At 40.3% G+C, this 12,678-nt stretch overlaps 2 protein-coding genes across 3 annotated transcripts; one reads left to right on the top strand and one right to left on the bottom strand.

The window, feature by feature from the left end:
* Window positions 1–2,230: 2,230 nt before the first annotated feature.
* Window positions 2,231–8,950, bottom strand: mettl25b (methyltransferase like 25B). Its single transcript, XM_080425459.1, has 8 exons — window positions 8,687–8,950; window positions 7,716–7,834; window positions 7,070–7,280; window positions 6,717–6,779; window positions 6,451–6,588; window positions 4,720–5,588; window positions 4,216–4,400; window positions 2,231–2,821 (listed from the first exon to the last, which is right to left on the bottom strand). Exons 1-8 carry the CDS (start codon window positions 8,774–8,776, stop codon window positions 2,706–2,708), a joined length of 1,791 nt encoding a protein of 596 aa, XP_080281585.1. The 5' UTR covers window positions 8,777–8,950; the 3' UTR covers window positions 2,231–2,705.
* Window positions 8,951–9,586: 636 nt separating this feature from the next.
* On the top strand, window positions 9,587–12,381 carry isg20l2 (interferon stimulated exonuclease gene 20-like 2). 2 transcript variants are annotated; one of them, XM_080425465.1, is made up of 5 exons: window positions 9,620–9,635; window positions 10,193–10,305; window positions 10,460–11,373; window positions 11,523–11,723; window positions 12,244–12,381. In XM_080425465.1, exons 3-5 carry the CDS (start codon window positions 10,630–10,632, stop codon window positions 12,346–12,348), a joined length of 1,050 nt encoding a protein of 349 aa, XP_080281591.1. In that variant the 5' UTR covers window positions 9,620–9,635; window positions 10,193–10,305; window positions 10,460–10,629; the 3' UTR covers window positions 12,349–12,381. The 2 variants fall into 2 exon arrangements, with proteins under 2 accessions (XP_080281590.1, XP_080281591.1); XM_080425464.1 differs by lacking the exon at window positions 10,193–10,305 and having other exon boundaries at window positions 9,587–9,635.
* Window positions 12,382–12,678: the final 297 nt, after the last annotated feature.

Below are 12,678 nucleotides of genomic sequence, written 5' to 3'. Positions count from 1 at the left end.
ATGTCTAACGGCTAATATACTGTATATCTAATCTTTTGACAGCCAATGGTCTGCATGTATAAAAATGTCAGCCAAGTCATGAATTCCATGTTTCAGTGTATCAGAATGGGACCCATGGTGTAAAACTACTCTATAAAATGAATGAGTTATTTTAAAGTGTTAAATGTATCATGGTTCCCACGGCAGTCTGGTTAAATTGAGTACATGAAAGCTAATCGGCACAGCTTAATTCAATTATATACAGTGTAGACTAGTGTTTGACTGACAAGAGGTGTGCAGATCCTATTCTATTTTGACTGACAGAGGTTGTCTTAGATCTCATGTCTTCATTAACTCGGGTGGGTGAGGAGGCACTGAGGTTGAACAGAATCCTCAGAAGGATCTATTCTAACAATGCATTGATGCAACTTGAAACTGACATCCAACAAGTCATTTATGCCGAACAAACCCTCATGTAATGACATTGTCACCAGCCCAGGTGCAGAGACTAAGGTGAAAAGCAGCGCTGGTTCATTGTTTTGAGTAAGATGAGTGAAAAGACTGCCACCATGGGTATATTGATGTTCACCACATTTCATGTGCAAACTTGTAGAGTTTAGTTGTGTGCTAGAGAGAAGGCAAATGCTCATCCCTCTGTTCCCTTGTGCAGACCCCTTGACTCCCAACTGCACAAGGAAACGTAAATCGTTCAAATACAAAGGCGCCTTTAACATAAGTGGACATTTTGGCCTACGGGGTGGCACTCGTAAACCCTCCCTCCGGAAATCTCATTTCAAATGGAAATGAGATTTCCGGAGGGAGGGTTTACCAGGCTATGGCACTCGTGTAAAGGCTGGCTAGAGTAAAGGTTGCTCAGCAGTTTCATGGCAATCCATCCATTAGATTTTTATGTGTTTGCTAGTTGAACATTTTACCAGGCTAGTTGGGCTATACATTAGACCAGGGTTCTCAACCTTTTGTAACTGAAGGCCCACCTTATGTCAAGTTGGTCAGTATACTGGAATAATACATGCAGTAAAGGGGCATTATGCTTTTTATATGCTCTCAAACCTTTGACTCATCTTGGAATACCAAAGACACTATATACGCAGCTGATAGTAATGAGTGGAATTATCAGTCATTATTGGAGTATCTATTGCATGGGTACTGATAAAATATCACTGACACTAGGATGAGCATGGATAACAAATGGGATGAGGAGCTATAGAGGTAATATAGAGGATTTTTCCAAGGTAAGCAAATCTGACATTTGTGATTGACTCAATCTGCCCAATAGTTATGAAAATAATAACTGACCACCAAGACAAGACATTTCCTTATTGAACGTGCTATGTCAAAACCTTCAACAGTCCACTCAAATGCTTTGTGTCCTTTTTAAATGTAATGTTTTTTTATTAAATGGCGAATAAGAGGGAAGGGCTTGGTTTCGATCCGTGCTATAAATTTTAATGAGGTGAAGGAGAAATTCACTTCTCGCATTCATCAGCATTGTTGAGGGGGTTGAAATAAGCGTATTCTTCAAAGTAGTACCCATCCCATTGAGACATCTGTGAAGAAATGTGTTCCTCTTATCAACTGACGATGCTTACCACATGACCAACAGTATAAACAAATGTATACTATTACTCTACTATTGTTACTTGTATACTTCCTGTACTGAATAATAAAGTGTTTTGTGATTTAAACCGATTCTACGTAATCAATAGTGAATTCTTGTAATACTTACTTCAGTATAATTATGCATGCGTCACTCACAACACCATAAAGTGTAGAGCACCATGGACACCTTGGATTGAGGTATTCTGCTACTAATCTTCCAAAGAGTGCAGCTGAAAAACCCACTGCTACAAGTCAAGGAGAGCTGAAACTACATTAAGGTATTCCTTACAAGGTAAAACTTTGTGGTTGTGAGTGTCCTGTGTATATAAAAGCCTTTGAATTACATATTCATGATTACATGAATAGCATATTATAAACAGCAGGTTATACAGGTTGTCAGAAACTGGCTCGATTCTGTATTCATTAGAATCCGGTGAAATGAAAGAACTAAAACAACTTAGATGTTTGGCTACCTATAAAACCAACCAGTATAAACCAGGGTTGAGATGATATAATTCGTACATTGCTATAGTTCATTACAATGAGAAACGGCACGTTTCAAAATTGTAAGGCCTGATCAGGACAAATCAAATGTATCTGTGCACTTTCTACAAACGATGCTTTTCACAAATCTCTGTATAAGGTAGAAATTTAATGTAAAAAAAAAAACATGTATTAAAAAAATACAATCCAAAGCAGGATATAAAATCCATTCTTTATGGAGAAAAATGTTTGATAATGCAGTGCAGTGGGGCATAATCAAACAGTGCCACCTGGTGTCAGCAAAACCAATCTGCACACAGAATCATGGCTCCCCTTATCACCAGGCTTGTAATACTGTATTATGTCCTCCTGCGTTATCGGATTGTTATTGGGTATCATAGAAACACACAGAAGTCTGGTGTAAATGCATTGAAGATCCGATCAACCAAACCCCTTCCATGGGTTGGTCATAACATCCCTTTTGCTGCTTGTATAGCAGAACAGGTTGAGCATGGTACTACGACGGCAGTGGTTTAGGGTCCCATTCACATAACTGATACAACATTTTCATTTGGGAATTGAAAGGTACTTGGGGTAAAAGCAGCCACCAAATGCATCCTTGGTTAAGGTGGGATGGTACATGTCCTCCCCACATCCACACTGGGCTTCACTGCCACAAGCACAAGGTTCCGAGGAGAGAAGTCAGGGTCAAACAGAGGTACCAAATGACTCTGTATACCTAGATCAACAGAGAGAATGAGACACTAGTAATGACTGGACTCATTTCACATCAAAAGAAGGCAACAAAACTCTGTACAGGCCCCATTAATGCACGGTGTCCTGCTCAGTACTGCAGTCTTTGTCTTGGGTGAATTTGTAGAATGATGTAACATAAGAATTTTGTGTCTGTCACATAACTTCTCAGCAGAATATTCCTTGTACTTTGCAACTGCTGAAAACAACAACCTATTTGTTCCACAGTTCTTCATAACAGCCATTGATCATGAAGAGAGAGAGTAAGTCAGTAAGAAGCAAATAAAATGTCTTCTACAAAGGCTGTATGTATTTGTTGTCTCACAGGAAATTAAAGAAAAAAGACTGTACTGTCCGAAGAACAATATATCATCAAAATGTCAAACTTTCCATACATTTAGAAACATATGTCATATGTAGATTCTGATTGGTCTACGTGTCCCAAAGGAGTATGAATACTGTGCCAACTAAAATAAAATAAAATAGATCACATACACCTTTAGTTCAACTTGGTAAAAACATCCTGATAATAGCTAAGATGTTTTTCTCTCAACAGCGGTGAAGTGCAAATTCCAAAAATGCAGTTTATTCTCTGAGAAATCAAGAGCCATGATTCATTCACAGTCAGGATTGCAGACCATCTTCTGCCAGTCTGAAAATTCACCTTTTCCACCTCACCCTCTAGAACTCTGTATGCCTTTGTATCAGTACTTATTATAGTACTTACTATTTAGATGTTAGTTGTATAATCCAGATTTATTGGTTACTTATTGATACGTGCAATGTACCCCTTATTTACTGTTTGTAATGTATGTTGGTTACTTACTCACACGTGCTATATGTACCCCTAATTTAGATAAATGTATATACTGTTTGCTTGTCCACACAGATACTAAGTATGTATGTTATTTAAAAGATGTCTATCTGCTATAGGGCTTACACTACTGTTGGTTGACAAGAGTTCATGCTGTTTACCCCAATCTTACACTTTGTAACTCTTTGTAAGAATACCAGAACGCTCGCCCCAAAACACACTCGCCACGGGGCAAATCAAGCCAGGTATTCCTAAACGTTACGTAACTTCAGTAAACTATGCCTAAACATAACCTTATTCCTAAGCCTAACCTTAGTAAAACAGTGCCAAAACCTAACCGTATTCCTAATCTTAACCTCAGTAAAACTATGCCTAAACTTATGTCTAACCTTATCCATAGTAAAACAAATACAAGAACCGCTGTGGGCGAGCGTGCGGTCCGCGGGGAATAAATGGGGGCGAGCTTGCTTTGGGGCGAGCCTTCCGGTTACCCTTTGTACGGCTATCTGCTTAACACCTCAATTGTAATTGTAACATATCACTCACTCACTCATCCACACACTTACCATTCTCCTGCAAGTAGATCATCCTGTCCAACAGTACCAATGTTTCCACCACCGGTGCCAGCAACAGTGCCAGGCTAAAGTAGACCACAACCCTGCCCTGCTGACTCAGCATGCTCTCCACACTGTCAGGGTCCAGGCTCATCTCAGCAGGCAGACCCACACGGGGCAGTCCCAGACGGGCATACCTGAGTGCACATGGATGGAGGGGGAGCAGCTCTACATGGGTAAGCTTAATATTAAATGTTTTAGGCCTGTTCTATGCTTTTACTATAGCTATGAAACAACTTAAAAGTAAAAAATAGCCTAAACTATAATGTTTTCAAGGACTTTGTAACTCTGTAAACATTGTTGGACAAAGATCAATATTAAATAATTATTATAACTATTGTTGGTAATAATAGTAGTAGTACAGAACAAAAATATGTTGTATTATTGGGTGCAAGGGCCCTAGAGCTAGACTACACACTAAATAATGAGGTATGTGTAGGTATGACCGTAACTCACTCTGTAAAAGATAGTAAGTGGGATTTCTTTACAGTCTGAATTCCCGCCCTGCGGAGTTCTGGTCTGGCACCTCTGATAATAGTCTCCAGTGTTGCCCGGTAACAGTGCGACTTGAGCAACGCACTCTCCTCCCTCAACCTCTGTATGTAGTCCTCCATAGCGTGACAAGCTCCCTCTCGTGCCTTGTAGGACAGTTCATGCCCCTGCAACCCCCGTACCCAGGAGCTCATGGGGTAACCAAACTCTGAGTGAGACATCTCATTGGTTAAGACAGGTCGAAGGGGAGGGGCTACCAGTCCTGGTGGGCTGGGGTGTTCTTTAGTGGTGATTTTCATGTAGCAACAAGCCACGGACGTGATGCCACGCACATATGGGCAGTTGACAAAATGGCGCAGGAGGGTGGCACTGAGGTCCCCGCAGGCATGGAGACCAGTCAGGATAAATTCTGTGTTCCCTTGCGCCTCTTCTACAGGTCCGACACCTAATTGTTGTACAGAAGGGGCACATGGGCTGTAGCTACCTGGAGATGACTCCCCTATAACCTCCTCCTTGCACAAGCGCTTTGGTAAGGCAGGGAAGCTAGACTGGTGTTTGGGTGATAAATGTGAGTCTGAAGGGGGATTTACTGTATTGTAAGGAGTGTCCATGCAATCAAGAGATTCTGACTCTGTAGTAGGCCCAGGCTTGTGCACATGCTGCTCAGAGTCTCTTAGTCTCTTTTTACTGTATCCACATTCAGTTGGTTCTCCGCTGACACACTCAGTGGTACTGAGCTGCTTGATGAACATCTCCCATGATGCTTTGGGGTTTACCCAGCCAGCAACATGGCGTGGACAGGGACCAGGCACTGACACCTGAGAAGAGCCTTTCTAAATAATACAGAAAAAATAATTAATGTTAAAGGCAGTGTAAAGGATATTTTGGGGTTTTTGTTTGTTTGTTTGTTTGTGTTTTATGAACAGGTTAAAGCGCAATATTGCGAGAGACCCCTGTTATTGCAACACTCGCAATAATTGCGAGTGTTGCAATAACAGGGGTCTCGCCATCTCTTTAACTCATTCCCTGCCTAGAACGACTAAAACGACTTCTGTCCTTTAAGCCCCCTCTGCCAAGAACGACTAAAACGACTTTTAATTTTTTCTTATTTATTTATTTGTTTTTTAACCCAAAGACCAAGGAGATATGATTTGTTGAAGATCTAGACTCCCATCCACTTCCTTGTTAACTTAAAACTTAAACATTTTGTATCTCGGCTCCTGAGTACTTTTTTTTTTTAATTAAAGATCTCTGGCAGTGGGCAAACGCAAAAAAAAAAAGTTCTGGCAGTGAATGAGTTAATAAACAGAAAATACATTTTCAGGTGGGTTTGTTTATCCTGTATGAGTTCTTGCTCCTGATTGCAGAAAACTTCCTGACCTGAAAATGCATTTTCTGTTTCTATAGCAATGACTGCAATCAGACTATAGAGCTATTTAACCCGTATTTTAACAAAAGAAAATCACTTGCTGCAGAGTCAGGCAACGTAGATGTGGGTAGACAGATGTAACTATATTAGCCTTTGCATAACCCGTTAGTGCACAAACACTACCATATTTCCTTATATGCGATTTTGCAGGACCACATTGGAAACAAGTGTTTTATTACGTTTTTATGTGTAACTCCTGGGTTTAAGTGATATTGTGTTTACTTGTATTTCTTTTACCAAAATCTAATCTAATCAAAGCTACCAACCTTTTTCTGCTTTTCCTTCTCCAAGACCGACAGCAACTGTCCATCAAACTTGGATGCCATATCAACCAGCTTATGATCAGCTTCAATTGCAGTTACAGATAGTCCAAGCCCAAAAGAAAGGAAACGAGTCAGATGGCCCTATAAGCAGAAGGATGGAGACTGTATGACGTACTGTAGATGTCTTGCAGAGTGTTAAATCATTCTGCTATAAGGATGCATGCATATAAACCACAGTATCATTTCACAAACTAGTCTAACAACAATACCTGTCCAGATCCTACATCCACCACACTTTTGCACTCAGTCTGATCACAGAGCTGTTTTACCCGCTAGGAAGAAAAATGACAGATCAGCATTATTATTATTTTTTAACAGCCTGAGACACCACAGTCAATCAGCTTCTAAAAGTGTCCTTGTGGGCTGTTCACACTGAGCATTATAACTATAACTATAAATATATAGTTTTAAAAATCGTTCTCCAAGTGGATGGCAGAGTTCGCACCAACTTAAAAAAAACAAAACAATGTTGAACGTTATAGTTATAGTCATCGTTATAGTTATAGTGCTCAGTGTGAACGGTACTTTAAAGCAGTGACTGTAACAAATAAACAATTCTTACTGTGCCCAGCTTTTGAATCTCATGCTGTTTCTTAGGTTTGACGTGCTTCCTGAATATATGCCCAAGCAATGAGCTTTGACACTGGTTTTCCAGGAACTCCTCAGGAATGCCCACTTGTCTGCTCTGCTCCTGCCTGACCACTCTGGGAAACGCCAGGGCATGTGCTGTAGCACGGAAAGCTAAGAGCGAAAGTGGCCATACTGATGGGTATCTGTAATGACAGGATTTTCATTTCAAGATTTTATCATGTGATCAATCAAGGGACATATTTGAAAGATCATCATCATCTACTGAAAGCCTAATTTATACTTTATACGTGTTACACAATATATGTGTTGCGATACTACAGGGTATAAATTAAGCATTTACGCTCGTTGCTTTTGTGTTTTTGGAATGTCAGTGAAATAATTAAGTGTTATGTTAGAGGACAAATTAAAACTAATTCTAAAAGTGCACATCACTAAGAAAGTAAGAATATAAGCAAACTGCTTCAACTAACATAGCTAAACTGACTAACATCATAATTTGAAGACCACCAACTACACTAGGTCAAGTTAGCATGACACACTGAATTTTCATTTCGTTTCACTCCAAACGAAATCAAACGATTCAGGGGGTGGAGCCATGTAATACCATGTAATAATACCTTCTGTCCCCATATGTTCTGTCCAGTAAGAGGTCCGCTATCTGTTGTGGAGACAAGTCACCCAACACCTGCTGCCATCTGCTAGGCAATGTCTCCCAAAGCTCTTCACTGAAGAACTCCTGTAAAAAGGTACAGAAATAAACTTTCTCTATTGCTACTGTAGAATGAATGACCTACATCAACCCATTTTATACTTCGTCGTATGCAGTGGTGGAAAGTAACTAAGTACATTTACTCAAGTACCTTACTTAAGCACAATTTTTAGGTATTTTTTACTTTACTGGAGTACTTCAAATGTTAAGTACTTTTACTTCTATTCCGGACTTTTACTTGTAACAGAGTATTTTTTACATTGCAGTATTGATACTTTTATGTGAGTACTTTTTCCACCACTGTTATTTGACAATGGCTTCAGGAGGTCCACATACTGCAAAGTCGAAGGCTGGACCCAATAAAAAACTAAGGATTGTCGGCAGTGGTGGAAAAAGTACTCAAATGTTTTACTTAAGTAAAAGTATCAATACTGCACTGTAGAAGTACTCTGCTACAAGTAAAAGTCCGGAATTCTAAATTTACTTGAGTAAAAGTACAGAAGTATTGGCATCAAAATGTACTTAAAGTACCAAAGTAAAAGTACAAAAATATTTGAAAATAGCAGATCTACAAGCTCACAACGCGTGAGCTTGTAGATCTGCTATTTTCAAATAGCCTATGTATAAAATAGGGCTAAAGTGGTTAATGTTTATGTTAATGTTTCGTAATATCATAATTTATATCTGAAAAGTAACTAGTAACTAAAGTTTTCAAGTAATTGTAGTGGAGTAAAAGTACAGTATTTGCCTCTGAGATGTAGTGGAGTAGAAGTAAAAATATTGGAAATTGGAAGTACTCAAGTAAAGTACAAATACCTCAAAATTGTACTTAAGTAAATGTACTTAGTTACTTTCCACCACTGATTGTCGGTAACGTACAATAATGTAGGAGTCACAGATGTGGTTGTATTTGGTCAGAAACGTGGTGATGTTTGCTGTCCACTCCTTCTGTTCCTCCAATGAAGACATTCCGTCGTCAGCTGGTTCGTAATATCTTCAGTCAGTGCTGTGACAGATTACCTGAACATAACCCGCATAGTTCTGCTCCTGTACAACCACAGTTATGCATGTGAAAATGTGCGTTTATTTACTATTTGTAGATTTGTTTATGTTTTTAGCAGCTAGCAACATATGCGCTCGCGATAGTAGTGATTAGCGAATCACCACTAGTGCCCAGTGTTGCCAGATTTTGCGAGAGAAATAAGCGGCCTATGAAAGCAAGCCTAAAAGAAGCGACTATAGGCTACGGCCTACGGCTATTTGAAAATAGCCGATCTACAAGCTCACAACGAATCGCGATGCAACGCGTTGTGAGCTTGGAGATCTGCTATTTTTGATATATATATTTAAGACATTTTAACAACACAAATCTTGTTCGGGGGAGTCTGTTGGCACAAAATGTTTTCAGATGGGGGGCGGGGGCGGGGGCGGGGGGGGGGGGGGTCTGTGGTCAATATTTGGGGGTCATGAAAATGTTTGAGAACCACTGGTTTAAACAGCATTTAGGAAACAAGCCCAAATAAGCAACTGCACTTTAGAAACAAGACCACACAACCGCAACCCGCAACTATAATAGTAAGCAAGTAACTTTACAGAAAAACAAGCCCAACATCGCTTATAATAAGCCGAGCTGGCAACACTGCAAGAAATATGGCAGGGATAAGTCACCGACGTCACACAAACGATCCAGCGTGTGCTCTGTGGAAGTTTTCTGGATACCTCGCGCTTATTTATTACATCACTGACCAATCCTTGGATCTTTGCCGAGCCCTTTGACCCGGAAGCAGAAGTGTAATGATCAAGGGAAAACGCATGGTGTTGTTTACAGGTCTGACTGTTGCTTTGTATTTCATTTTAATCACATTATTACACGACACTTTTCACCGTGAATGCTTTATAACGGCCTTCCTGACTTCGTTATCACAAACAATCCTGAAGCAAAACATGTTTGAAGTTAAATATTAATCAAGGCAATAACACACTAGCTTTAGCACACTGCTTGTAACCTTAGCGAGCTATTAATCAATGTTAAAATGAGTGAAGGACATTGACATCACATTTATAAACGGCTATTTAAATGTATACTTAGTTTGATTTAATAACTGGCTTACTAAGAATACTGGCTGTTTTTTTTAGCCAGTTAGGCAGCTATAGCGTGTTAGCCCAGTTAACGTGGGTAAGTGCTATGGATTCAAATGTAAAGGTAGACGGTAAAATCCTCAGTTTAAATGTATCTCACAGCTAATTCAACTCGCAGTGTACAAATGTGACAATTTGCTACAAAAATGAAACCATTTGTGTCCATTTTTACACTGAGTAACTAAATGGATACACACAACATTTTGCTGTATAGTTGACATTTTCATTGTATTGATTCTAAACCAGATTTGATTTGATGACCTTAGTCCCGCAGCCAGGGGAAATTTAGTTTCAGCTTCACCAGGCTGATGGATGTTCAGATTGTTTATGATGAGCACTCACTCAAGCAGTTTTAGGGGGTAAGTTGAGTTTCTTGCTCAGGGACACTTTTGACACATGGGGTTGGGAGGTGGACCCCGGTGACTTTCTGATTACCACCACTCTCTACCCACTAACTTACGGCCACCCATTTATTAACCTGTTCATCATGCCTTCTTTTTTGTTTCCTTGCAGTTGGTGAAAGACCGCTCCACAAATCCGCGGATTAGGATTTTTTTTTGTTTTTTGTTTTTATCATAGAGGACTTATAATATGTAACTAGATCCACGTGGACGTTTTATTGGGAAGTGTGTTGGAGTGAACAGTTTTCTCCTAGTATCTGACCTCATCCCGAAGCATTCATCATGTCTGACCTAGTGATCAATCTGGTGTCATCTGAGGATGACGGTGTCAAATCCACCCGCGTGATCAACTTATGTTCCTCAGATTCTGATAAAAGTATACCACACAGGTCATTAGGAAATGATAAACATAAGAAGTTTCTTCAAAAGAGGCAATTCTTGGAACGAAGGGGCCTCCTTAAAGACAAGCAGAACAAATTCAAACACAAAAAGGGAAGGCCCTTGCCTGGCCACAGCAAGGAAGGGCACAGCCATCAGGGCCAACCACCATGGCAAAATGGGGCGCTGCGTCCTCCACCTCCACCTCCTAGTGCCACAAAAAAACCAAACCCATTTCACACACACAGATTAGGCAGCGCTACAAGTTCTGACTCTCAGGCGTCTGCTTCCACCAACAGCCCTGCATCCTTAACTGTCTCTGTAATGAACACTGGCAACCCTGAGCAATCACAGAAAACCATGAAGTTCAACTCAACGAAAACAACAGCCTCTTTCGCCAGAGGGTCAGGAGGACCAATTGGAAACCCAGCTAAATATCTTGCTATAGACTGTGAGATGGTGGGCACTGGCCCAAAAGGTCGTGTCGGTCAGCTGGCCCGCTGCAGCTTAGTGTCCTATGAAGGAGATGTGGTGTATGACAAGTTCATCAAACCGCCTGTGCCTGTTACTGACTACCGCACCCGCTGGAGTGGCATCCGATATCGTGACCTGGCTAAAGCTACTCCATACCCAGATGCTAGAAAGGAGGTAAGAAAAAGCATGTCAAGTGTTTGTATTGAACCCCTTAGATCATTCAAAATGGTTTCATCTTACTGCCATGTCATTTACGTTAATCTCAAATGACAGCTACAGTACACTAATCAGTTTAATGAATGATTACATGTATGTCTGTGTAGATACTGAGGCTCATCACAGGGAAGGTGGTGATTGGCCATGCCATCCACAATGACTTCAAGGCCCTGGGCTACTTCCACCCCACTGCTCTTACCAGAGACACCTCCCGTATCCCTCTGCTCAACCAGAAGGCTGGCTTTGCTGACAAAGAGGTTGCCTCACTTAAGAGACTTACTAAGGCTATATTCAACCGTGACATCCAGGTAGGAGAAACCATGACTGTACCTCAATGCTTAAAATATATTAAGATTCTATTCTGTCAATTGAATTCTGTTAAAGTAAAATGTGATGTGAGGTCTGTGCACTACTCTCCTTTGAGCTCTCCGTCACACCTGTCTTGACCGCATGAATTTCCAGAGGTTAAAGAAAAATGGTTAGGAAAGGAAATGGGCAGTATATTTTTTACTATTCGGATCTACCCCTACACTTAAAAGTTCATAACAGGTGCGTCTCATTACCTAAAATATACAAATCTACCGCAACATCCCATTGATCACAACTATACCAACTCAAAATACATTCACTTATATAACTAATTACATTTATTTCAACTTAGCTGGTCAGAATTATTTGATATTATGTAAAACATTTAACAGTATTATAAATAAATGGATGGATAAAGAGGTAATGAGAAAGCAAAGGTGTAGCACACCTGTGTTACGATGTCTACCTCATGATTTTGAAGTGTTTACTCTATTTTGATGAGGATTCTTTTTTCCTCAGGTGGGGAAGATGGGCCATTCTTCTGTGGAGGATGCCAAAGCCACCATGGAGCTCTACAAAGTGGTGGAGGTGGAGTGGGAAAGGAAATTAGTCTCCGCATCATAGGTCAGTTAGTACCAGTACTTGAAGTGAAATGGTAATTACGCTTCAAGATGATGTGGAAATATAAGCCTAATTCATGCTTTGTCACACAACAGTAGATGTTTATGTTGGTTATTTTCGAAGAGCAACACTGTTATGTGACAAAGCATGACTGAAGGTCCTTACACACCGGGGCGATTTTTTTTCATGCGAATAATACGTTTTTTTTTAAAGCTTATAAAGTCAATGCAAGCTTCCACATCAGTTTCGCGGAGCGAAAAAAGCGTCTTTTAATTATTCGGAACGAGTCCGAATTTTGCGTATATTCGCATATTCGCCGGTGTGTAACCGCCT

The sequence above is a fragment of the Gymnoscopelus braueri genome (genome assembly GCF_963280865.1).
Source record: "Gymnoscopelus braueri genome assembly, chromosome: 4".
Taxonomy (NCBI): Eukaryota; Metazoa; Chordata; class Actinopteri; order Myctophiformes; family Myctophidae; genus Gymnoscopelus; species Gymnoscopelus braueri.
Note: the sequence above shows the minus strand (reverse complement) of the source record. Positions and strands in the feature narration are given on the sequence as shown.

Coding starts and splice junctions, on each gene's coding strand:
- mettl25b (XM_080425459.1), bottom strand. CDS start 8,776: ATGTCTTCATTGGAGGAACAGAAGGAGTGGACAGCAAACATCACCACG. Junction 7,835..8,686: donor TCTGTGACTCCTACATTATT/GTACGTTACCGA, acceptor ACCTTTTTACAG/GAGTTCTTCAGTGAAGAGCT. Junction 5,589..6,450: donor AGAAGGAAAAGCAGAAAAAG/GTTGGTAGCTTT, acceptor TGTATTATTTAG/AAAGGCTCTTCTCAGGTGTC.
- isg20l2 (XM_080425464.1), top strand. CDS start 10,630: ATGTCTGACCTAGTGATCAATCTGGTGTCATCTGAGGATGACGGTGTC. Junction 11,374..11,522: donor ACCCAGATGCTAGAAAGGAG/GTAAGAAAAAGC, acceptor ATGTCTGTGTAG/ATACTGAGGCTCATCACAGG. Junction 11,724..12,243: donor TATTCAACCGTGACATCCAG/GTAGGAGAAACC, acceptor TTTTTTCCTCAG/GTGGGGAAGATGGGCCATTC.